This window comes from Mirounga leonina, unplaced genomic scaffold, assembly GCF_011800145.1.
Source record: "Mirounga leonina isolate KUSES-001 unplaced genomic scaffold, KU_Mleo_1.0 Mir_170, whole genome shotgun sequence".
NCBI lineage: Eukaryota > Metazoa > Chordata > Mammalia > Carnivora > Phocidae > Mirounga > Mirounga leonina.
The window spans coordinates 17,131,437-17,156,751 of record NW_023270433.1 but is presented as its reverse complement, the minus strand read 5'-3'; the positions used below and the strand labels follow the sequence as shown (position 1 = coordinate 17,156,751).

The following is a 25,315-nucleotide window of genomic DNA, read 5'->3' as shown; positions in this document are numbered from 1 at the left end:
AACTTGGGCAACTGGAGACACACCAAAGAGAAATTCTTCTGCAGCCAGCCCAAGAATCAGGGCTCCAGAGAAAATCACCCCTTAACTCCTCTGATCCAGTCTCTAATTTCTGTCTTCAGTTCACTTCCAAGGTCTCACCAGCTGATCCCCCAGAGAAGGTAGCATACAGCTGCATCTCCAGGTGGCAAGTTAAGGATTTTGCCAAGAGTTGGGTTATCATTGTATAGAGAGGCTTGGGAATAGCCTTGAAAATCAGAAGCTAATGCCACGTTCAATTAATAAGCTCTCCACCATCAGCCTCCTTTGCTTTTTCTTGTTATAATAAGATCATGGTATATCACAAAACACCCAGACCTGAAAATGCAGAAAAACAGCTTCCAGTCCTGGCTCTACCATTAATTCTTTATGGAACCTTGACCTTGATGTTGCCATCTATATATTGTGGGAGTTGGATCATAAGTCTCTAAGCCTTCCTAGTGGATATAGTGCAGCCCAACAGACTGGGAGTTAGAAGTTAAAACTTATTCATTTACTAGTTATACAATTTTAAGTAATTCACTTAAATACTGTAAAACTCAGGCATCTCATCTACAAAAGAGGGGGGTATAGAAACTGTTCTCCATCTATAAAGTCTATGATTCTTTGGGAGTTGAATTAAGGAAATGGTCAAGAAGAGACTAGAGGGTCTTATTACAGTTCTCAGAGGTAGTTCTCAGAGGTGGTGATGTCAAGTGGGAAAATGCTAGCATCCCGAAAGGTACACTGCTAGATGGGCTTTGTTGTTAGACTCGAGTTCTATCACATGATAGCTATACGACTATTAGGCTAGTTGGCTTAACATCTCTGTACCTCAGTGTAGTAAATCATATCGATGTCCCACATATTTCTGGGTCTTCTCAGCACATGATAGGATTTCATGTCCCTGCTGAACACTTTGAGGGCTGCTGTGACCACAGGACTGGATTTGACCCATGGAATGTGAGCAGAATGTCACCCCTGGAAGTACTGAGAGCCAGATTTCGTTCCCATTACCATAGTGTTCACAGGAGCACATGAAGATGATGCTTCTGTCAGCCCGGATTCCCAAATGCCGGAATGAATGGGACCTCCGCAATTCTGTGCACGGTATGTGGTAGGAGCACAACCTAATGCATTCTGGCTGGTACATTCCTTTCCTTTTTTTAGAAAACCAAGTTGTTAAGGGCTATTTTGTGATAGGTATCAGGAAGATTAAATGATAAAATATCTAAGTATGTGATACAGGACCCAGCCCGTAACAAAAATGCACATGGCTAAATGCAGAGGACAAGAGAAAGAGGGAGAAGAAGGGGAAGGGAAGGATCCAGAAGCAGCATGTATCATTAATCATTGCCCAGGAAGGCACTAGAAAAATAGCTGTGGAGGCCACTTAATAAGATGTGACTCAGGACCCTCTACTGGGAAACGAGTGGGTGTCACTAACAAAAGCCAGCTTTTCTCAAATCCTCAAAGAGAACCCTTCTGTCTCACCAGGCGTGGGTTGGTGGTGCCTCATCCTGAAATCCCACATCTTACCCCAAACTCTCCTCTTATCCTGTACAACATGCACATCGGATAAGCGGACCAGATTGAAAAGTACCTTTCTAGCAAATCTTCCATGAGCTTCTCATGCTCTTTGTAGGTCATCCTTGAAGGCCTATGGGAAATAGCTACTGGCTGCAGAACCATCTTATTTTCGATGAGGCTTTTGCAAAATCTACAATTGTAATTTGCTCAGCCTCCATTCCCAAGCAACTTCTCCTCGCTACAATTTGAGACTCTGTGCTCAATAAGAGCTCTTGACTGATGGTTATCTAAATCCGTGCAATCTATAACCAAAGTTGACCTTTCTTTCTTATAGGAATGAAGTAGGATGGATGAGGATGGGGAGGGAAGGAAATAAAAAACAAACAAAACATCAAATAGCACCAACCCTTGATGCGTTTATCTCACTCCGGCAGTCTTTACCAATTCCCTCATTAATGGGGAGCTAAGAGGAGGAAATTCTAATGGTGACTCTGAGTGAGTCATTAAGACCAACACTGAAAGGGATTAGAACCAGCATAGCTTGACATTGCTTCCTGAGTTTGGGGGTCATTCAGAAGTGAGATCTTTGGCTCTTTGTGTTTGTACAGAATCTGAGTGTTTCACAAAGTTTTATGTCCACTCATGTCCCTCCGATTAGGAAACTGATTCCTAATCCATAGCTCTCTCCAGGCACCACCCGGGTTCTTAAAACAACCTCCACCCATCCTGGCAATAAAGTCTACTGTGACTTGAGAATGAAGATTTCTCCTTCAAACCTTCCCATCTCCCCCACCTTTCATCTCTGCTTGTTCTCTCTGACTGCTTCTCTTTATCATTCTTGCCCCATCTCTGTCTTTCTGTATGGTCTCTCAGTGTGTACCACACTTAATCCTCACACACAGCAGATAACTCCCAGGCTTGCCAGGGTCCTAAGCATCGCCACATGCTCATCTCTCATGGGCAGACTGTAGCCTACACAAGGCAACATGAGAAGGTGGCCAGCAACAGAATCAAGTTCCTGCAGAATCATGTACTCGGGGGTAGCTCTTGCCTAAGTTCCCCCCTTAATTAAGAATCTGCCATCCTCCTGCCATCCTATGGCACCTGCATCCTCCCTCTCTGCTGACCACGTGCTATTAAAGGGAGATGAAGAAGTGTTACACATCCCTTACAACAGAACCAGAAACCAGAGAACACAAGTTTGAGAGTCACAGACTCTAACTTTGAGTCTCAGAGGGGTCCCCGATCCTGGTGAGCACGGGATAAGTTATACCCCTCTTTGGGTCTAAGTTTCTCCATGTGTACAATAAGGGGTTATGTCTGCACTAATTGTTAAGTGTTAGTCCAGTTTAGATACTTGAAATGAGAGGCCTTTAGTAGAGCAGAAATCCAGGTTGCTCTTTTGGAGACTGGAGAGAGGAAATGAGAATGCACGCCTATCTTCTCTCCGCAGTTGCTAGGTGGGAGGATCGAGGTAGGGGCAGGGAGGAGAACACAGCAGAGTGGTGGCTGTCATGCAGGAGACTCTAGCTGGTAGACAATTTGAAATCCCAGGCCAGGCAGTTGTCAGGAAATGTGGCATATGGCAGGATGGCTGGTGGGGTGCCTGCTGACTACTCTGGAGGGCTGGACCAAAGATTACTTGGAGGAGAGAGAGAAAAGGAATGGAGAAGAAGCGAGAAATGACAACTGCTTTTGAAACTGAAACATTTGCAGGCCTGCCTTCTGGAACTTGGAGGACAAAGGAACGGCAGCCTCCTCCCAGTCTGAGGCTCAGTGAGGGAGACTTGAAAGAGATAAATTTAGATTCATCAGAAGCCACTCACCTTCCCACCATGGGAAGTCAACTGCCTTAGCATGTGGCTCCAGGAGGTGACATGGTCTAAGGATGGAAATAATTGTAAAGAAAGTTTAATTGAAGCCAAGGATAAGAGAGCTTATGTGAAATGGGCTACTCAAACACAATGGTAGTCTGAGGAATTCCCTAAATCTTGAGGCTGTTGTCAAAAGAGAAAGTGTGGTCTGTTCACTATACTCTTTACAATGAGCAAATCAGGGCAGGCAGAGACCCTGGCTATTTAGAAACAACACAAGATTGAAGGGTTGGGAACAATGAGCAGAGTGTTTGAGGCAGAATAAAGATTCCTGATGGGGCTAAAACTCTGCCTGAGCCTGGGGACCCCAGGCCAGACTTTCTGGCACCATGCTGTCTCTTAATGACCAGTTTTGTTGGGAGTAGACAGGTAAGCATGCAGGGATCTGATCTGAGGGTATAGCTAGCTCTGCAATGACTTGTTTTGTGACCTTGGCCAAGTCCCTTCCCCAATGTAAGTGAGATCAGGGATCCCATGAATCTCCTTCAGGATCTAGCATCTTACTACCAACTTTGGATCCTTCTTTTGGACCAAGCTTAACTTCACATGAGAGAATGAGAACTACGAGTACATCTGATCACTTATCACATGCCAACCAGTCTGAGAGCTGCTGTGAGAAATCAAACTACATAAAACATGCAATGTGCCCATCACAGTGGCCAGAATCTGATAAAACACTTCTTTTAAAACAGAAGGCAATATGGGGTGCCTGGGTGGCTCAGTTGGTTAAGCATCTGCCTTTGGCTCAGGTCATGATCCCAGGGTCCTGGGACTGAGCCCCATGTCGGGCTCCCTGCTCAGCAGGAAGTCTGCTTCTCCCTCTCCCTCTGCCCCTGCTCACATTCTCTCTCTTGCTCTCAAATAAATAAAATCTTTTTTTAAAAAAATAAATAAACAGGAGGCAGTAGGACTATGCTTGTCATGGGTGGGGCCAGATTTGGAGCAGGTCTAGTTGGAGACCTGTTCTACTGACTCCCCACTCCTGCTTATCTGTGTCTAGGCTTCTACAAACTCCTTCCTGGACAAGAAAATGCCCTTCCAGCTCTTATCCCTCCCAAGAGATACTGTTCTTTGCTATCACTTCAAACTCCAGTCCACAAGCCTCATCCTTTAGAAACTCCTTATCATTCCTTCTAATTCTTCTCAAAAGGCTTCACATAGAAATTCTTTGAAAACTACTGGAACACCACTTGGCAAATTAAATTTTCATATTTTTGTCAATTGTGTGTGTCATTGTGCAAGCCTATAAATTCCCCTCTCAAAAACAAGGGACATTTTATTTTTTTTCTTTTGGATTCCACACAGCATTATTTTATCCATCATGATGCTCAAGACAGAGTTTCATAGAGCATGAAAACTACAGAAAGTCAGCATTGTGGTTCTCAGTATTGAGTAGTTCATCAGGATTATCCTTAAGTTTCTCCCAGATTTTTCCAATAAAGTAGCACTCAGCTGCTGTTTAAGCATCTGTGTGGTAGAAAGGAAACTCCACTGGGATTTGAAGGACTCAATTCTGCTACTAAATTGCTGTGTAGCTACCAGTCACTCCTATTACCTTCAAATCCTCCCTCGACCTTACCCTCTGCCTACCATGCTCACTGGCCTTGTGAGCCATGCCTCGCGACTACATGATACAAAATCCCCCTTTCTCTCCAAACTGTTCCCATCATCCTGACTGAAGCCACTTTCACGTACCCAACTGTGCCCCCATTCCACACCTTCCCAGGCCACCCTCATTGCCATCTACTTCCCATTGCAGCCACCATGGGGTTGAAAAATGCAATGCAACCACGGCATACTCCACTTCTTCAACCGTTTTCAGTTCTCCCGTTTGCTCCTAGAATAAAGACTTGACCTGCAAGACCCCCATGACCTGCCACTACGGACCATTCTGGCTTCACGTCCCACCACTCTTCCCTTACTTGCTCAGCCAAAACCACAGCAGACTTCTGCATTTCTTAAAGCTGAACACGTCCTTTTTCTTCTTAGAACATCTGTTTCTGCTTGACACCTTTCCCAGTGTGAGGTTCCACTCATCTTCCAGGTATTAGTTAAATGACACTTCATCTGAAAAGCTGACTCCAAAGTCTTATTATTGCTTTCTAATCCAGTAGATGTGCACCTACTACTCTGCTCCAACTGAATTAGATCCCACTGTTAATTGCTATCTTGGAACAACAGTGTTCCTTTATTGCATAGTTCCTACCACAAATTAAATAAGTACATAAGTTTACACACACACACATTACACTTAAGCACCAGATTCTTGGGGCACTTTTATCTCAGTTTTCATTGTATCTCAGGTAACCAGCATGGTACCTGGGACACAGTCGGTGCTCAAGCAGCATGTGGTAACTACATAGGTGAATGGTTTCAGGGAATTCACATTTCCATTCTTGTTCTATGAAATGGGAATTAATGAGGTATGCTGGCTTAAGAGACAAGAGCAAGGCTTGGGAGTCAGCCAGATTTACACCTGATTCTTTACTCGGCCTTTCACTGGATGGTGACCTTGGGAAAGTCACTTTACCTCTGATGTTGACTTCTCAGCTGTAAAACAGAGGCCACGGTGCCTCTAAGGGTTTTAATAATGAAAATAAAATGCTATTACACTGGCTCTCTCACTTCCTAGAAGGGAGATTTGGGAGAGTCACTTCACATTTCCATTTCTCATCTGTATACAGGGGATGACAACAGCTTGTGCTTCCCAGGGCTATTGTGAGGATCACACAAATTAGTAGATGGCAAGTGCTTAGAATGCCCTCAACTTGTGCTGAATTAATGTCATCATCATCATCATCATCATCATTATTATTATTACTAAAAATACTTGGTAAAGAGTCTGACATGGAGTAAATCTTAATAAATACTGGTCATTATTACCACTCCTATTATAAACACCACTATTATTAATTAGGTGATAGAATGGGGATGATGATGATTAGAATGGTGATATTCCTTTGCAGTTCTGAATTTGTTGAGATGACCTCAAATGCTGGGGTGCACCCTGCTTTGTGATAATATCCTATTACATTTTCATGCGAAACTGTCTAAAAGTATAGTTTATTTTTTTTAAAGATGGTCATTTCTTATACAGGGAACAATTCTTCCCACTCTACCATCTTACGGTTCTTCAGATTTTGAAGCATGAATAAATCCAGCTTCTTTGACTTTCCCAGGGGGCCTTTTGTAATGAGGCTGCACGTCTAATCTTCATATAATTTGGCCAACCCAGTCCCCATTCTGTTTGCTCTCATATGAGAGTAGCCTTATCTTTTAATTTCGCAGACACTCTATATTTATTAACAGTGAATGAAGTCTTTGACATACAGTTGAGCAAAAAACAGCAATTTCTAAACAGCTTTACTGAGATGTGGCATGAGTGTGTGTGTGGTGTGTGTGTGTATGTGCGCGCACGCATGCAAATAGACAGGGAGAGAGAGGTGTTTTAAGAATGTTCAAGAAAATGTTAATTCTGGGTATTTCTGGGTGATAGGGATTTTATTTTCTACTTCATTAAATGTCTTTATTTTTGAACTGCCTGAATAGCCTACATAGGATACTTATTTTTTAATAGACTGAAAGATTAATTTAAACATTTTAAAATTCCATTAACTGTACTTACATGATGATTTAAGACTGATTTTTAAAAAATGTGGATAGAGGGGGCACCTGGGTGGCTCAGTCATTAAGTGTTTGCCTTCGGCTCAGGTCATGATCCCAGGGTCCTGGGATCGAGTCCCACATCGGGCTCCCTGCTCGGCAAGAAGCCTGCTTCTCCCTCTCCCACTCCCCCTGCTTGTGTTCCTGCTCTCGCAATCTCTCTCTCTGTCAAATAAATAAATAAAATCTTTAATAAATAAATAAATAAATAAATAAATAAATAAATAAATGAATAAATAAATAAATAAAATAAAATAAAAAATGTGGATAGAGTTAGAAAAAGGGAAGAGCGCTATAAATAAGGACTAGGTCAGTGGAAAAGGAACCTCATGGAATGAATTTTCTGACTTCTAACACTTCTTTGGATAGGCATCAGTAAGCCTGGGGACATGATGGCCAGTCTAAAAGAACTCAACTCCATGGTGCCCATGGCTTCCTCCCCCTGCCCAGATTTTGGGTCAGTGATTTGACCAGTGAAGTGCAAGTGTCTGCCCCATACCTAAAGGTCATCTGGAAGACTTGGCCTTGGTTCACATGCTGGGTCCGGTTGTTGTAACCATGTAGCATCTCTCCAAAGAGGGTGTCGTTGAATTTGGAGTCAGGTTTGAGGCATTTGGGGCCCTCGCAGACATCTGAGAGCATTAGGCAGGATTTTCCATCAGGAGCCAGCTTGTACTCCTCCACACAACTGCATGATAAAACAGAGCCGAGAGTTAGCTCCGCATGTTGGATGCCCCCACTGTGGGTGACCCAAAACCAAGGCCTCCTTTGCCTGAAAAACAGGTCAGAGTTTAGGAATGGAGACAGCTATTCTGGCTGGAATCTATCTAGGGCACAGGTGTCTAGAGAGAAGCATATTAAATCCTGCAAATTAGTAAATTCAGGGAAAGTCATTTGTGACATTTTGGAGGAGTCGAGGGGGAAATCAGAGTGCACATCTACGCACAAAGCAAATTTAAAAACTGTTTTCCATGAACACACCGACTTTGAAAAGCATGACAGACCAATTCACAGTGAATTATCAACTAGTTTCTCAAACCAGAATCTATTCCCAGTGTATCTGTTGACCAAGGTTGAAGACTGTAGCAAAAACAAGGTTGTTATTGCCCTTGGAACTCAGAGGTGATCCTTCCAGGACCACGGACAGCTCACAGAGCTGCAGCCATTGCTTCTGCTCAATTAGCAATGTTAGCAGCCTCTGTCGGCCTCTAACTACCCAGTTGTAAGAGCAGAAGGGCCCTTAACATACCTCTGAGGCAGAGACCAAACAGGTCCTCCTCTAAGGACCAAACAGGCATCTGAACAAGGTGTTGAAATAATATTTGCAATTTGGAGATCTTCGCAGTGAAAAAGGTATCTCTTAGGCATGGGGAAGGAAACAGAGGTCTCGGCACCCAAAAAATCAATCCAGAAACTAGAATTCTTTTAGGGTCTACATGTTCATGATCCTTTGCTAGGCACTGGGAATAGGGTACACATGATAGATAAGACACACAAGAGAATAGGCTGCTCAGCTGGAAAAACATGAATAAATGTCATCTTTGCTCCTTTGGACCGAGGTGAACCCCAGCAAGCCATTTAATTTATTTGATCTTCAGTTTCCTCATCTGTAAAATGGGGTAGAAACTCCTATCCTATCTTAATTCAGTAGGCAGCTACAAGGTCCTATAATACATTGGCTACAAAAACAAGAACTGCAAGGTAGTTCAAAAAATAATTACAGTAATGGTGGCAAGGGCGGTGTTTCTATATATTGAGCATATACTTTCCATGGGTACTTTGTATATTTATTTTCTAACCATGAAAAGAAGTAATACCATTCTTGCTTTACCCAGAATCAGAATGAGGAGCCAGGAAGTATAAAGCATGTCGCAACGTGAGTGAGTGGCAAAGTGGCTTTCAAATTCAGGTCTGTTTAGCAACAAAGGCACTCTTTTCTACTCTTCTCCAAATCCAGTTGCTTCTATTTGCATAACATGACCCTGGTTGGGCTGTGCCAGTCGGAGACAGTAGAAAGCAGGAAGTCTCTTATTTGCCTTTTCTCAAGGAGGTGGAGTGAAACATCTGTTGAATTTGACTGCAGAGATACTCAGGTACTCATATGGAAGAAGGGAGAGGCTCTGTGAGATGGTCGGGATGGAAATATTCCTGGGTTGAAGGAACCAGTAGCTGATATCAGAGACATGGAAGCCAACTGAAGGCAGGAAGTAAAGAGGCAGAGCTGAAAACCTGACCCAAGAACACTCTCGTGAAAAGCTAGGGACATCTCAGACATTAAGCAAGTTGTCACTCTTCCCTGTGCCCCTCTCACTTCCACTGTGTTGCACAGATGCACCAATTGTCTTTAGCATGCTTATATGCTCCTGCCCAAGTACAATGGAAAGTTCTTGGAAGAAGGCCTGTCCTGGGTACTTCATCAAGTCTATCCCCCACTTCTTTTTGCATTTGTTAAATGTAATTAAACTCTCCCTTGATAAAGTTGCAGTACACATGATATGAGTTGTATGAATGGGCAGAGTATATGGTACGTTCTTAATAAAGTCTAGTTCCACCCATTTATCCTAGGAGTCTCCCAGCAAGTATGAGAAATGGTTTACTGTAGTAGAGCTTTCTCTCTCTCTCCACACACACACACACACACACACACACGTGTGTGTGCCTGTGAATACCTATTTTTGTTGTAAATGATTAAACATTATCAAAGTCTATAGAGTGAAATATGGAAGTTGTTCCTTTCCACTCCACATATATTCTTTTTTTTTAAATATTTTATTTATTTATTTGACACAGAAAGCGAGAGAGCACAAGCAGGGGGAGCAGTAGAAGGAAAGGGAGAAGCAGGCTCCCCGCCAAGCAGGGAGCCCAATGTGGGACTCAATCCCAGGACTCTGGGATCACGACCTGAGCCAAAGGCAGACGCTTAACCATCTGAGCCATCCAGGCGCCCCCTCCACATATATTCTTACTTCCTATTTCAGCAGTCGTCATGGTTAACTATTATATATTCTTCTAGGCTTTTTTCAATGCATTTAGAAGTACAATGCCATGTATATAATAAAAATTATATTATACACATATACATTTTCATAATAAACTCATAAGTACACCATACATTGTTATAAAATATGCATTTGTACCTAATACTATTTCTTAGAGATCTCTTCCAATCAGTATTCATATACATCCATCTTTCTTATGGTTATTTGGCATTGCACAGTATAAATGTATCATAATGCTTTTAGCTGATCTTTACTGATGGGGATTTTGGTTGTTTATAAGCTGTTTATTATTGCAAATGGTGTCATAATGAAGATCTTTGAACATATATCATTGTGTACATGTATGTGTTTCTATAAAAAAAAAATCTTAGAAGAGGGATTGAGGGGTCAGTGGTTCATGAAGTGAAAAATTTTGGTAGATCTACTAAATGGCTATCTATAGAGGCTCTACCAGTTTACAGTCTTATCACTGATGAATGAGAGAGCCCATTTCCCCATATCTTTCATATTCATTATTGCCAACCTCAGATGGGAAAAAATAACTCATTTGAAAAAGATGTTATTTATTTATTTGAGGTGGGGGAGGGGCAGAGGGAGAGGGAAAGAGAGGATCCCAAGTAGACTCCACACTGAGTTCAGAGCCAGATGTGGGGCTCACTCCCAGGACCCTGAGATCACAACTGAGCTGAAATTAAGAGCTGGACGCTCAACCAACTGAACCACCCAGGTGCCCCAACTCATTTTTTTTTTTATTTGCATTTCCCTGATTACTGCTGAGGTTCACTGTCTTTTCAGGTCACAGCCATATGTATTTCTTTTTCTATAGATTGTCCATCCATGTGCTTTGACAATTTTTTTCTATCGTGATACTTGTCATTTTCCTTATTGGCTTGTATATGCTTTGCATATTTTCTGGATAGTTATCCTTCACCTGCCATATATATTGAAATTTTCTTCTAGTCTGTACTTGTATTTTAATCTTACTTTTGATATCTTATAACCTCTCTAACCTGGTCCTTTATTGCTGCTGAATTTGATGCAATGCTTAGGAAATCACAAGATGATAAAACATATTTCTGTATATTATTCTAGTTATATATAGGTTTTTTTTTTTCATCTTTGGTTGTTTAATTTGTATGTATTTAATTTTGTCCATGGTGGGAGTGGTTATTTTAACTTAATTATTTTTAAAATGAGTAACCATTACTTGAAGGGTCCATCCAGTTCATTAGCTAATGTAAAATGTTATTTTGTCATATACTAAGTCACTATGTATACCATGGATACATGGTTGGAATTTTTCCTACTTAGTTGTCTGTATATTCCTGCAATAATTCTATACTACTTGAATTACTGTAGCTTTATAGCACGGTTTGCATATAGTAAAGTAAGTTTCTTCCCCATTGTAAAGACTGATTTTCTATCTCAAAACCTCCTCACTGTTCTTAACTATTTTTCCCTTCAAATGAATTTTGGAGTTGACTTGTCAAATTCCATATAAAACCTGAGTGGAGTTTGGGTGGTATTGCATTAAATTGGTAGACCAATTTTGGGGAAGATTTAAATATGTTTTTTTCCTTTAAGATGTGTATCTATCTATCTATCTATCTATCTATCTATCTATCTATCTATCTATCTATCTATCTATCTTAACTCTCAGTATATATATTGAGAGTCAACTATGTGCTGGGCACTGCCACCAACCATGGCAGAGAAGATGTCTTCTATTCACCACACTGGGTCCTCCTCCTGGATATGCACCGTAGACTCTGCATCCAAGCTTCCCTTGCAGTGGTGGGATCCCACGTGATGGGATTCTGAATAATGATATCTGTGCTGATGTGGTATGTTGCTACAGACTTAGCCCCCCAAAACATCCTGTGTGATTCTCAAGCCCTCTCTTCTCTTGCTACGGCAAGTGTGGAGACCACAGTTTCCAAATGCATACTGCAGGATGGAAGAGGGTAGCCTCAGTCACAATGGATTTTGCATGGAAAGTTTATAATAAAATTTTGTGTATAAGCTTCCGGCTTGGGAGATTTCATTTTTTACCGCAACCTAGCTTACCTTATCCTAGCATCTTTACAGTTGTGAGTTTGCTAATTCAGAAACATAGTTTGCAGCTCCATGTAGACAGTGTTCCTTTAAAACCTTCAATGAAGTTTTAGACTTCGGGTCAGAAAAGTCTTGCACGTACCATGTCGGGGCTTATTCACAGGTATTTATGCAACATACGACGCTCCAGAGGTTACAGACATGCATTTTGGATCCAGACCACCAGACGCCAAATCCTGATTCCGTCTCCTACTGGCTGTGTGGCCTTGGACAAAATGCTTAACCTCTCTGTACTTCCTTTGCTTACCTAAAAGGAAGTTCCCACCTCATAGAGCCACTGCAAGGATTAAATGAGTTACGTCTAGAATTTGGTGATGGCTGTTATTATTATAATCTTTTCCATGTCAGGAAAAGGATCAGTTTCTCACTTAGGTTTTCCCTTATGTTTTTTAGTTATTGCAATATTGAGGAAAGCTATGACTGACTTCTGTAACTTGATTTTTCATCCTACCACATAAGGAGCTCATCAGTTCTAATACATCTACCAGATTTTTCTAAATGGATGAGTATATATATTTGCCAAGTTTGGATATTAGGACTTTGCTAGGATTTTGGAATAAATTAGAAAACTGCCCTTTTATTTTCTTTCTCTGTTCAGTTTATACAAGATAGTGGTTAAGCATTCCTTAATGATTTGATAGGACCCGCCTATAAATCCCCTGAGCTCATGTCTTCTTTTCAATTGTAGATAGTTAGCTCTCTGGTCATTTTATTTTATGTTATCTGTCTGTTTAGATTTTCTACACCACCGTGACTCAAACTTGGTAATTTATATTTCTAAGAAAATAATGCATTTTATCAAGACTTTCAAATTTTTGGTATAAAGTTGTACACAGTATTCTCATTAAATTTGTTTTATCTTCTGTGCTTCTATGGTTATGTCCCTAGCTCATTCTTAATGTGTTTATTTGTGTTCTCTCTCTCTCTCTCTCTTTCATTTGAACAGGCTTTTGCATTTTATTGATGAGGAACTCTCTCTTTTTTCTCTTTCATTTATTTTAGCTTTTATTTGTATTAATTCCTTCCTGCTGCTTTCTTTGACTTTGCTTTATAATTCTTTTTCTGGCTTCTTGATTTGAATGCTTTATTTGTTTATTTTCACTCTGTCTTGCTTCTCAGTAAATGACATGCAGCTTCTGACTGCTTTTCCCATATTCCACGAATTTGATATGCAGCCTTCTTGCGCCTACTCATTTTTAAAGAAGTGGTCATTTGATTTCGATTTTTTTTCTCTCACCCAGGTGTTACTTAGTTTTGTTTTTGTTTTTGTTTTTTAGTTCTCAAGTGGAGACATTCATCTGCTAGCTAGATTGCCGACAATACGTACTAATACTGCATTCTAGTCGCAGAATATAGCTTGTATAATTTCTACTTTCGTGAATTTATTGAGATTTCATGCCCCCTTACTTAAGGAAGACACAGGTATCGAGCTCAGAGTTCGGATCTAATTAAATCTGGGTTCAAAGAGAGGCTATGCCCCCTACCAGACAGATGACTCTGATCCAATCTGTTAACTTCTCTAGGCCTCAGTGTCACAATCTATTAAATGGGAATAATAGTTATCCTGATCACAGGGCTGATGTGAGAATAGAGATAATTTACATAAAGGACAACATCACACGTATCATATAGTAGACAACGTGTTACACACGGTGCCATTTCAATGTTGCTGCTGCTGATTATTAGTGTTATTATGGTCATATATTACTCTATGATTATTTCATCTGTTAGCCCATTTGCATTTACCAGAGAGAGTAAAAATCATTTCCAGTGTTTCTCAAATTCTACTTGTGGAGTTCTCTCTAAATCCAGATTTCTTAAAATCAACAGAGTGGCCCTTCTTTGACTATTATTATTATTCGAACTACTAATTGGGAACTTTGATGTGTCATTCATTGGAAATACATATTCATATATTTTAAATATATGAACGTATACATATGTAATTTACATAGAAATTAAACATGTACGTTACATACATATGCATGCATATGTGTATTTATATGAATATATGTATATACACACACATATGCAAAGCTCAGCCCTACAATCAAGATTCCACAGTCTAGTGGAATATTTTTTCTATAGACAAACTGACTTGCTCCTTATTACAACCTACAGTAGGTAGAATAATGGTGCCCCCAAAATGTGCGTTGTAATCCGCAGAGCCTGTGAATATGTTACCATAGACGGCAAGAGGAACTTTGCAAAAGTGATTTAAGATATTTGAAATAGGAAGATTGTTCTGGATTATCTGGGTTGGGCTCAATGTAATCATAAGGGTCCTTATAAGAGCATAAGAAGTAGACAAATGTGTCAGAGAAGGAGATACAATGTGGAATCACAAGAGAGACAGGGATAGAAATAGGCTGTTCCTCTGGTCTTAAAGTCTTACTGATGCCTTGATTTTAGGAATTCTGACCTCCAGAGCTGTAAATAATAAATCTATGATGTTTTAAGATGCTAAGGTTGTGGTGATTCATTGTCAAAGCATTAAGAAATTAATGTAAGATCCTAACAGGGAGGAATGGCTCCCATTTTCAGATGAGAAAACTGGTTTAGAGTAGTTAAGTGACTTGCCCATGAAGATATATACCTTACTGATACTGGTGGTAGGACACAGACTTGGGAGTTCATATTTCAAAGCATGTGTAAGAATGTGTGTATGAGTGTGGGGGTGTGTGTGTGATTTTAGCCATATTACAACTGTAGGTTCACAGTGATTTTTTTTTTTTTTTTTTTGGTTTGGAAGTAGGAAAGGATTGTGGTTGAGCAGGAGAGGAAAGAGGGGGAGATAAAAGAAAAGGCCTAGGGTATGCTTAGAAGACACTTAGAGATGCAGGGAAGAGGAGAAAAAAAAAAAAAACAGGGACTCATAAAAACATAGGGACTCAGAGGTAAATGATCCTCTGAGTTTTGAAACATGAGGAACTCTCTCCCCCAAGCCACCTCGTGGGGCACAAGATGGATGATTTATGCAAAGGTCTGTTTAGTTGTTGGTTTCTGTTCTTTTTCTTTTTTTTTTTTTTTACCATGCGACATAATTATACAGTTTCTTTAGAACATTCTGTCGTCTGGGAGATTTTCTTACAGAAATTCTAAAGTGTGTAGGCTCACAGGAAACCAGCCAAGATCTGCATGAAACTATATTTATACATATGCCAAAATGAAAAACATAAAATAAGTACAAAGATACAAACTGGGCATTTTAGCTGAAGGCAATGAATGTGTTACCCTTAACACACCTATCACATTATAGAGACTACTAGAACTAGACTAGATGGGCCTTTAGAGATTGCACCATAAAACCTATATGTGTTTAGCCAAGAGCATGTTTTATTTAATCCTTAGAGCAACATGACAGATGGGGAGTTTCATTCGGACACTGCCACCAAGGACCCAAGGCTTGGCACTTAAAAATTCCTCGACCAAGATCACACAAGCATTTTGGAAAAACCAGCACCTTGACCTAGACCTTCCCATTCCAAATCTACAACTCACTCTTCTTCAGAGCAAATGACTATTTCCAATCTGCTTGTCTTTCAAGAGAAGAAACCAGGACCTTAAAGAGATATGGCATTTACACAGATTCTCAAAGCAGAGTATTTGTTTATTTATGTATTTACTTGCTTGGTTATTCATTCATTCCTCATTAGTTTATGGAACCAGAAATTATATATTGGAAAGCATGGACTAGAAACTTTTTTTTCAATAGGAAAAAGAATCAAATCCTAGGGAAAAAAATTAAAAACAGAGAAAAGTCAGGTAAGAAGAGCTCAAAGAACTGCACACCACATAGACTTGGACCAATGTCAGGGATGAATCTGAGTATCTTACCACCAAGGCAAGAGAGCAACATGCGCTTTTCCAGCTTTATTGAATCTGACACCTGTGATGAATCCCACCCTGGAGCTGTCAGGACCACGACTCTCTATAGCCTAGAAGCTAAGGTCCTCAACCCCACAAACCCTTCTAACCAATGCCATGGGTTGGGGGGGGGTCTCTCTCATGAAGGCCCTCAGGCTCGTCCCAACATTAACCAAGATAAAGATTAGTAAGACTGTTCTCAGAGTGGTCTCCATCTGAAGGTTTCCCTCAAGGGAAAATTTTAGTTTCTAGAAAATCCATTTTGAATGTAAGGTACCTAAGGGTATTCTTTAGAAAAGAAGAAATAAGAAAAAGAAAGGAAAGGAAAGAGAATTCCATGGGAAATTCTGTTTAAATTATATAACAATGTATCTATTCTAAGACTTTAACACTTTTAAGAAACATTAGCATTTTACCTAACACTAAGAAAGAAAAGTATTTTTTCTAACTCTGTCAAAGCATCGATAGTAAAATGTATCCTAATTTCAGAGATTTGAAAACAGAAAATGTGGTCACTTTAGAACCACTGACATGTTTCACCACTGCAGGACTTGTCAGAGCCTTTACCACCCCTAGGTGCATGGTGAACCTTAAAGGCAGTTCTAGAGTACAGACTTTTTCCCATGTGGGCTTGACCACTGAGTTGCCCTTTTTTGCCTTTCAGTTGCATATAGGACTAACGTTTCACAGAGCCCACACTGAGAAAAAAAAAAAAGCCTCTCTGAACGAATGGATGAACTTCTGTGTGCTTCCATCAACTGCCCATAAATATGTCTTACACCTGAGCTTTTGCAAAATGTTTCAAGCAGCTGGGAGCACGAGGTTGTAATGTTTGACAACAACGTGGCATGTGGAAGTCAGAGGGGGGAAGAATGAAGGCCCTAGCCTAAAAGTCAGAAACCACAACAAAACAAGGTCCTGATGCCTCCCACACCTCTGCAACTAGATACTGAGGTCAAAATTCAGATCAGCGTCTTCTTTCCCGAGATCAGCGGTTTCCACTACTGGAGAGCATGCAAAGCCTGTACCATGAAAGTGAGCGGCTTCCAGTTCACCGTGAATATCAAACGCATGTATTTATCTCCTCTCCCTCCTAAAATCACATAAAAATGACATTAAAAAGATATTCTGGTAAGGACTGTGTGAAGCTAGACGTGCTCTTTAAGCCCATGTTTTTAAATACATTTTCATTACATTTTAAATTAAATTACATTTAAATACATTAAATACGTCCACATTTGAAGAGAGAAGCATGGGATATCTCCTGTCCCAATTTCACCTCCTAAATGGCTGTGAGACCCTTCTGGGCCTCAGTTTCCTGCTCTGAAAGATCTGAGAAATATTTGAATCTTCAAAAATATTAACGGATTTGATCACGATTTATTTAAAAATATACAGGGAACATCTCTCTTAGCATATTATGTCAGGAAAAGGTGTTTGCCCCTTAAAACAAACAAAACAGAACAAAACAACAAAAACCACAACCTTCCTTTTGTCAAGCCAGGACAACTATATAATCCACCATGGGTTTGTTTTTTGTTTTTCAGTTTGTTTGGTTTTTTTTTCCGGTTTACTTCAGTTGCCAAGAAGCACAGAATTCAATTTATCTCACATTGAGTAACTCCCCCATGTCAGGCTCCTGAAACCACTTCTTCCCTTTCTGTTTCTCTCCTTACAAGTGGCTCTGGTCAGTCTTATCCTTATATTATCTGCTTGTTTGTTTGTTTTTTTTTTATAGGTCGGATTTATGTGGATAATACTAAGGTCTCATAAAAGAATGCACGGGATACATTATAAATGCACTATACAAATGATACAAACCTGGTTGCTAGGTAACCTACCCAGGTCTTCCGGGGAGGTGCTGCTCCCTCACCTCTAAGATTCATTTTAAATGCTTCAGCTTAGTTTCCAATGACCTTCTCCACCTCTCTCAAATTCACCTGCCTCTCTCTACCACACTGGTACCTGTGCTCTATCAACATCAGTTGGGACCAAGTAAGGCTCAGCCGCCTGCCCTCAGTGTCCCCTTCAGCGTCCCCTCTGTCCTGGGTGGGCAAAGACTTGTACTCAACCCTCTTTGCATTCTCAGCATCCCACAAAAGACCAGGCACAGAGTAGGTACAAGAAATCCTAGGTAGATGAATTCCTTAATTCAACAAATACAGTTTTAAAGAAGTTCTGGGGCCAAATAGTGGGGAGTGACAAAGGGGATCCACAGGTGACTATGACCTAGTCCCTGGCCATGAGGCTCTCACGGTGTGATGAGGACCACACCAGGAAAGCAGGTAAGTCAAAAGAGCAATAGGGTGACCACAGAGAGAAGCTCGGGGCAGCGGGGGCGGGGGTGGTGCTAGCTGTGTGACCCCAGAGAAAGGTACTTTACTCAGTAGTGCAGACCTTGGCCTGACTAGGGGCTGAAGATCAGGGCAGCTAGCTACAGGTCCAGTCTGCAAGAGGCGTCCAGATATCACCAGGATAAACTGGAATTCAAGGCTACATGCAAATGGGCCTCTCCCTTGGAAGAGGGTCTTGTGGGTAGAAATAAAAAATACAAACCAAAATAAAACAAGAAAAGAAAGTCCTTTCTTCGCATGCCCTAACCCCCCTTGATAAATACCGAGCCAATATTTAAGTAGCGTCCACTTGAAAGGGTGAGGTTAGTATTCTACTATCCAGCTCCGGGGTAACTGCGCACCTCACTCCTGCACCCCACGGGGCTCAGAGAAGACTTGTTGGAGAAGGTTCTATCTACACTGAGTCTGGAGGATGAAACAGAGCTGTCTAAGCTAAATGGCCACAAGCAAGGTGGCAGGGCTTGATGGTACCAGGGAGGAGGAGAGGAGAGGCGAAAGGAACAACATTGTGAAAATTCCAGAAGCTGAAGCCACAGGCCCTAATTCAGGAGAAGGGAGAAAGCTGGAATCACAGCTGGAGAAACTAGACCAGGAACAACTTCTTTAGCCACGTTAATTGAGGAACATCATTTAACAATGATTACTTGAGCACCTACTATGTGCCAGGCACTGATGCAGGTGCTAGAGATGGTAACCAAGACCTACAGTACAGTCATTGAATGATGAAATTAGATGGCTTTATACCTCTTCGACTAGCTTTAACTCCCATTTCCTGGGTGCTTACATGCCCTAGCCCCATGCATGCATTATTTCACTCATCCTCACAATCCCATCTGAGTCCACTTGAAAAGGGAAGGCTCAGAGAAGTTTAGTGACTTGCTTAAGACCACATAGCACTAGAAGTGGCCAGAGGCCCGGAGTGACACAGACTAGAGCCACACAGCCTGGGTAGAAACCCTATAGCCTCCACTTACCAGCTGTGTGACCTTGGGCAAGTCACAGAGCCACCATGTGCCTGGTTTTCTTGATGGTAACTGGGGATCGTCATAGTGCCTCCCTTGTAGAGTTGTTATGAGAATTAAATAGCCTATTGTAATCAAAGCACTTTGCACAGTCCCGACCCGAAGAAGGCACTTTGTAAAAGCTGGCTGCTGGGACTGTCCTGGCTGCGGAGAGGTTTATTACACATGCCCCTACTCAGGAAATTCAGAGAGGTCACAGAGCTCTGAGCAAGTTCCGAAGGTCTCCTTGAGCAAAGGTTTGTTTTCCTCGCTTAATTCAAGGCTTGCCACTTCTCTCCACCAACTTTCTCACAAGTACCTGCTAATGGCTTTCATTGTTTTGTTTATAGTGCTTCTAACAAGTATGGGTAACTTCTCATTTGCATCCTTAATAGGCAATTTCCAAAACGCATTGACACTGCAGTTGGTGTTAGGAGACCTGGATTTCATTTTCTTTTTTGTCCTGTTTACCAGCATTTGGATGGGCTTCAAGAGCTCACAGCAAACTCCCACCCATTCTGTCCTATTTACAACTTCCAGAATTCTTCATATCTTTTGGATATTAACCCCTTACTGGATATATCTACACCCAAAAAAAAACAACAAACAATCCGATTAAAAAATGGCCAGGGGACCTGAACAGACATATTCCCTAAGAAGACGCTGGTAAGGGACCAACAGACACAGGAAAAGACATTAAACATCACTAAATCAATGCAAATCAAAACCACAATTAGATATCCCCTCAAACCTGTGAGAATGGCTAGTATCAAAAAGACAGAAAGAGCAGGTGTTGACAAGGAAGCAGAGGAAAGGGAACTTCGGTGCACTCTTGGTGGGAATGTAAATTGGTGCAGCCACTGTGGAAAACAGGATGCACCCTAAGATCCAGGAATTCTACTTCTGGATAGTACCTGAAGGAAATGAAAACACTAATTTGAAAAGATACATGCACCCTGATGTTTGTTGCAGCACTATTTACAATAGCCAAGATACAGAAGCAACCCCGTGTCAATCCACAGACAAATGGATAAAGAAGATGTGATATATATACACAATGGGATATTACTCTGCCATCCAAAAAAAAAAAGAAATCCTGCCATTTGCAGCAACATGGATGGATCTAGAGTGTCTTATGCTTGGTGAAAGTAGTCAGACAGAGAAAGAAAAATACCAAATGATTTCCCTTATCTGTGGAATCTAAAAATCAAAACAAACAAAACGAAACAGAAACAGAGTCATAAATACAGAGAACAAACTGGTGGTTGCCGGAGGGGAGGGGAGGCGGAGGGCCAGGTGAAATAGGAGAAGGGGATCGGGGATTGAGGGGAAAAAACTTCCAGTGATAAATAAGTCATGGGGTTGCAAAGCATGACATAGCAAATATAGTCAATAACAGTATAATAACTTTGTATGATGACAGATGGTAACTGCACCTACTGTGGTGAGCATTTCATAATGTATATAAATGTCGAATCCCCATGTTGTACATCTGAAACTAATATTATATTGTATTTCAACTGTACTTCAAAAAGCGCTGTTCAGAAGCACTTTACAGATATTCATATAAGTTGTGATGTGATGCATTTTAGTCCTCACAACAATTCCATAAAGAGATAACAATTACCATCCCCATTTTACAGATGAGGAAAGGGAGGCACAGAGATGTTAAGTGACTTGCTCAAGGTCACACAGGAAGAAGGCAGTGAGCTACATTACTAGCCACGTGACCTTGGGCACGTGACTTAAGCTTAATGGGGTAATAAACAGTAAATATGTTGCATTCTTCCCAACCATCTTTGTATTGAAGTAAATTTTATTAATAGTTTAGAGAGGAAGAAACTGAAGAGCAGGGGTCCTCAGAGGCTTGCCCAATGTCCACGAGAGAGATATTGGTAGCGCTGCGATGAGAGCTAACGTCTGCCGCCTCCCCTTGACCGCTGCAGTGTGCTACAGACGGACGGTGCTGACCATTTCTGTGTCCAAGTCCACTAGTGTCATCCCTGCTGCTGTTACTGTTGTTATTTGCAACAGAAGGACCACCCCCCACACACATACCAAGTACGCAGGGAGAAAAATAATGATAAGAACACAGCTGATTCTGTATTCAAGCCTCAGATCTAAGCCCATGCATAATTTACTCAACACTGCCCTGTAGTAACTTAAGCTGAGGAGAGTCAGCTATAAATTCAGGTCTGCATACACTAATTTATTTCTTATTTATTTTACTGATACATATCTAGGGCCTCTAGCAAGCTGCTCCAACACCTGCTCAAAGGCACCTGCAGCCCCAGTGTAACTGGGGTAGAGGGGGAGACCCTGAAATATGTCCCAGAAGGAACACCGGAGCCCTGGACTAGAACCCTGCAGGTAAAATTCATTTTCTTTCAAACTGGGATTAAACGCATACATCCTCCCCCACCCTCTTTTGCATAAGACGTAGGACTGAAAAGGTTCTTGTTAAATCTCATTCTGTTTTTCTATCTCAGTAAAGCACAGAGCGTATTTCAATGACTGACATTCTTGCACAAGCACGGGATTATTTGTCTGTCACAGAATGTCAAAGGATGAGCACATTTTTAAAAATGGAGATGTCACCAGGAGGAGAGCGAGGCAGAGAGGAAAGAGTGCATCCATTCCCCTGAGTGACTGCTGAGGACCAAGCCCTCCGTGGGATGCCATTCCGGAGAGAGGTAACTCCCACTGAGGTCCTCTGCACGGAAAACAAGGAAAACTGGAAAGAATGGTGGGCATCCTTGCCCAAAGCTCTCATTTTACAGGCAGCACCCAGAGAGGAAAAGCGACTTGTCCCAGGCCACTCAGCAAGCTGGTCCCAGTGTGCCCCTTCTTTCAGTCTCAGATGAATTTTAAAATGCCATTGTAGGGCTGCATGGCCTCCTTCCTGCCTCCCTGCCCCCACTTGGTTCGCCTTACAGATAGGGCTTTAGAGGCCATCCCTGAATGGGCGCTGCTAAATTCCTGCAGAAACAGGGTTGAGGGCGCCTGGGTGGCTCAGTTGGTTGAGCGACTGCCTTCGGCTCAGGTCATGATCCTGGAGTCCCTGGATCGAGTCCCGCATCGGGCTCCCTGCTTAGCGGGGAGTCTGCTTCACCCTCTGACCCTCCCCCCTCTCATGTGGTTTCTCTCTCTCTCAAACAAATAAATAAAATCTTTAAAAAAAAAAAAAAAGAAAGAAAGAAACAGGGTTGAAAGCCTGGCCTAAGCCTGTGTCCTTAACGCACACCTGCTGGTTCTTCAATGACACCTTTAAAAGGGTGCCTGGTCTGGTCTCCAAACTACACTGACCGGGGCTGTAGGGGGGATGCAGAAGGGGCAGGGGGCTTCAGCACAAAACTGTCCTGACCCTAGGACACAGCCTGAGCATAGATTCCATTTATTATAACCATTAATCAATTATTTATTTTACTTCTTCTTTTCTTCTTCCCAATACCCAATAGAAGGTTATCCTGTTGCCTTTTGCTTCCTGGGCTGAAAGAGCAGACAGAGAAAGGCATTTCGTTGAAGGTCAGGCCCGCCTTGGCCTGCCTGCAGCTCCTGACCTTTCCCCACATCTCCCGGCCGCCGCTGTGCAGGGAGTGGCTGGGCCTCGGGCACAAACACTCACCCGCAGAACATGAAGATGGTGCTGGAGGTGGCGTCATAGGGCAAAGGCAGCGTCTGCTGCAGGCACAGCTGCTCACAGCCCCCGTTGAAGCCGTCCGAGCAGTCGATACCTTTGGAGTGGTCGTAGCATCCGGAGCCGTCCTTCATGGGCCTCAGCTCCTCGGGGCACTGCTCGGGGGAGAGAGAGCAACAGGGCGGTCATGGCCCAGGAGGTGGTGGGTCCCCTCAAGCCCTCTCCTCCCACCTTCTGAAAAGCGGCATGCTGCAGGGACCACAGAGACAGTTTCCATCAAAGTCCTGTTTGGCCAATTCAGAGCTCTGTGGCCTCTCTGACCCTCAGTGTGCCCGCCCGCGAAATGGGACTCTTGTCAGTATCTGCCCGGTAGATGTGTGAGAATACAAGGAGGTACCGTCAGCAAAGTGCTCAGAACACTGCAGCCCACACGGCAAATGTTCAGCAAGTGTGTTAGCTGCTCTTCCTATTGACAATGCTGGAACCATCATCTTTATTGCATGTATTATGGTCCAATAGGGTCTGCCATTGATGAAAAATCACTCTGGCCGGCAGCCAGATATATTTTAAAGAGTTCCTACTGCTATGAATTTACATTCCAGCTCTTCTTCTTCTCCCTCTGTGATCTGGGGCAAGTTATTCACCATCTCTGAGCCTCAGTCTCTTCATCTGTTAAATGGGCATGGCACCTACCCCTGTGGATTTGTTGTCAAACTTAAATTGGATCCTGGGAGTGTGCACCTTACTTCAGAATTCCACACACAATTCGGTACTTGTCACACGTGAGTTCTCTTCCTTCCTGTCTTGAATTTGTCTCTTTGTCTCCATCCCTGTCTCCAGACTCCTGAATGGGACTCCTGCATGCCCACAGCAGGAGCCCGTAAACTCCAGTCTGGTCTCTTCCACACCATCCTCCTGATGGCCAACAGAGTGCTATTTCTAAATCATCCCTCCCCAGCTTAAATAAATGAATGCATTTTCCACAACAATAGCAACACCTTGAATCTCCTTAAGATGATAGGCAAGGTCCTCCACAGGTGCCTCAGATCCTCTGCCTGGCCATGAGCACCTCTCTCCAGGTCACCAAACCAGCAGCCCTCCGGTCCCTAAAAAACCCCAATGACTCCAATCTTGAGTGACCTCAGCCAAATGCTCTTATCAGTGTGCCTGGCATCTGCTAAGTTCTCCATAAAGGGAAGATCCTATTCCGTAGGGACAACTGGCTATTTCTTTTCCATCATTTGATGAGCTGAGCTCATCTTTTCCTGTCTGACAGACAGAGAAGCAGGACCAACTCTCCTGCATCCGGGACTGAAAACGAGGTACAAGGTTTTAATTTCAGTCACCCTGCTGGCATTTCCTGTCCACAGAGATGAACACCCAGAGCTCAGCCCTCCTCATCCATCACTGGACATCACTGATTAAAATGGCCCCATGATACACACACCCCCCGCCCCCAGTCCCTTCCCCAAGTCACCATCCTGAACATCAATAACAAACACACACACAAAAATCAATTTACAAAGACTACCATAACAACAACAACAACAACAACAAAAGGTCAGCCCTCCTGGAAATCAAATTTTGCCTAAGAAGAATTCATAATTACAAATGCATGAGAGTTCTTCGAGACATTTAAGACTAGTGCCAGGGAGGGTGACTGAGAAAGTCGGTTATAAATGGCCTTTGTCAAGCTGCAGAAAGGTTATAAAACTGGCTACATTTTGTGCTTAAGAAGAAAAATCAATTTTCCATGTGAGTGAAGTGCTATAAATATTAATACAAGCTCAGAGGACGCCCCTGCTTGTCTCGGAACACTCAGGGTCAGACAGGAGGGCACCTGGTCACGGGGTCATTTGGGAGCCATTTACGGGTACTCGGGGCTGGGTCTGTCCATCCGCAGAGACTCGGGGATGAGCACTGGAAAGAATGGCTGACCTTCTTACCAGATGACAGGAGGGATCTGGGGCACGGAATCACTCCTAGTTCTTCCCATCCCCAGCTAATTCCCTACCACTTTTATTCTTTAAAAAAGTATGTTCTGTAATCCAGGCAAGATCAAAACACTTAACCTGTTTTTACTTAGTCCTTACAGCAAACCTATGAGGTAGTGTGGTAGGCTGATAATGGCTTCCCAAGATATGTTTCTGTCCTGACCCCCAAAACCTGTGACTGTCACCTTCGATGGTAAGGTTTTGGCGGATGTGATTAAATTAATGTCCTTGCATTACACAGACTAGCTGGATTATCAAGGTAGATC

At 42.3% G+C, this 25,315-nt stretch overlaps 1 protein-coding gene across 3 annotated transcripts in view; it reads right to left on the bottom strand.

The window, feature by feature from the left end:
* ASTN2 (astrotactin 2) overlaps window positions 1-25,315 on the bottom strand; it is an 868,677-nt gene that overhangs the window by 296,026 nt on the left and 547,336 nt on the right. For all 3 annotated transcript variants that reach the window (XM_035015962.1, XM_035015963.1, XM_035015965.1), the window contains 2 exons: window positions 23,044-23,210; window positions 7,582-7,770 (listed from right to left, as the gene is read on the bottom strand). In XM_035015962.1, coding sequence (XP_034871853.1) covers window positions 7,582-7,770; window positions 23,044-23,210 — 356 coding nt within the window. The remainder of the gene's footprint in view (window positions 1-7,581; window positions 7,771-23,043; window positions 23,211-25,315) is intronic.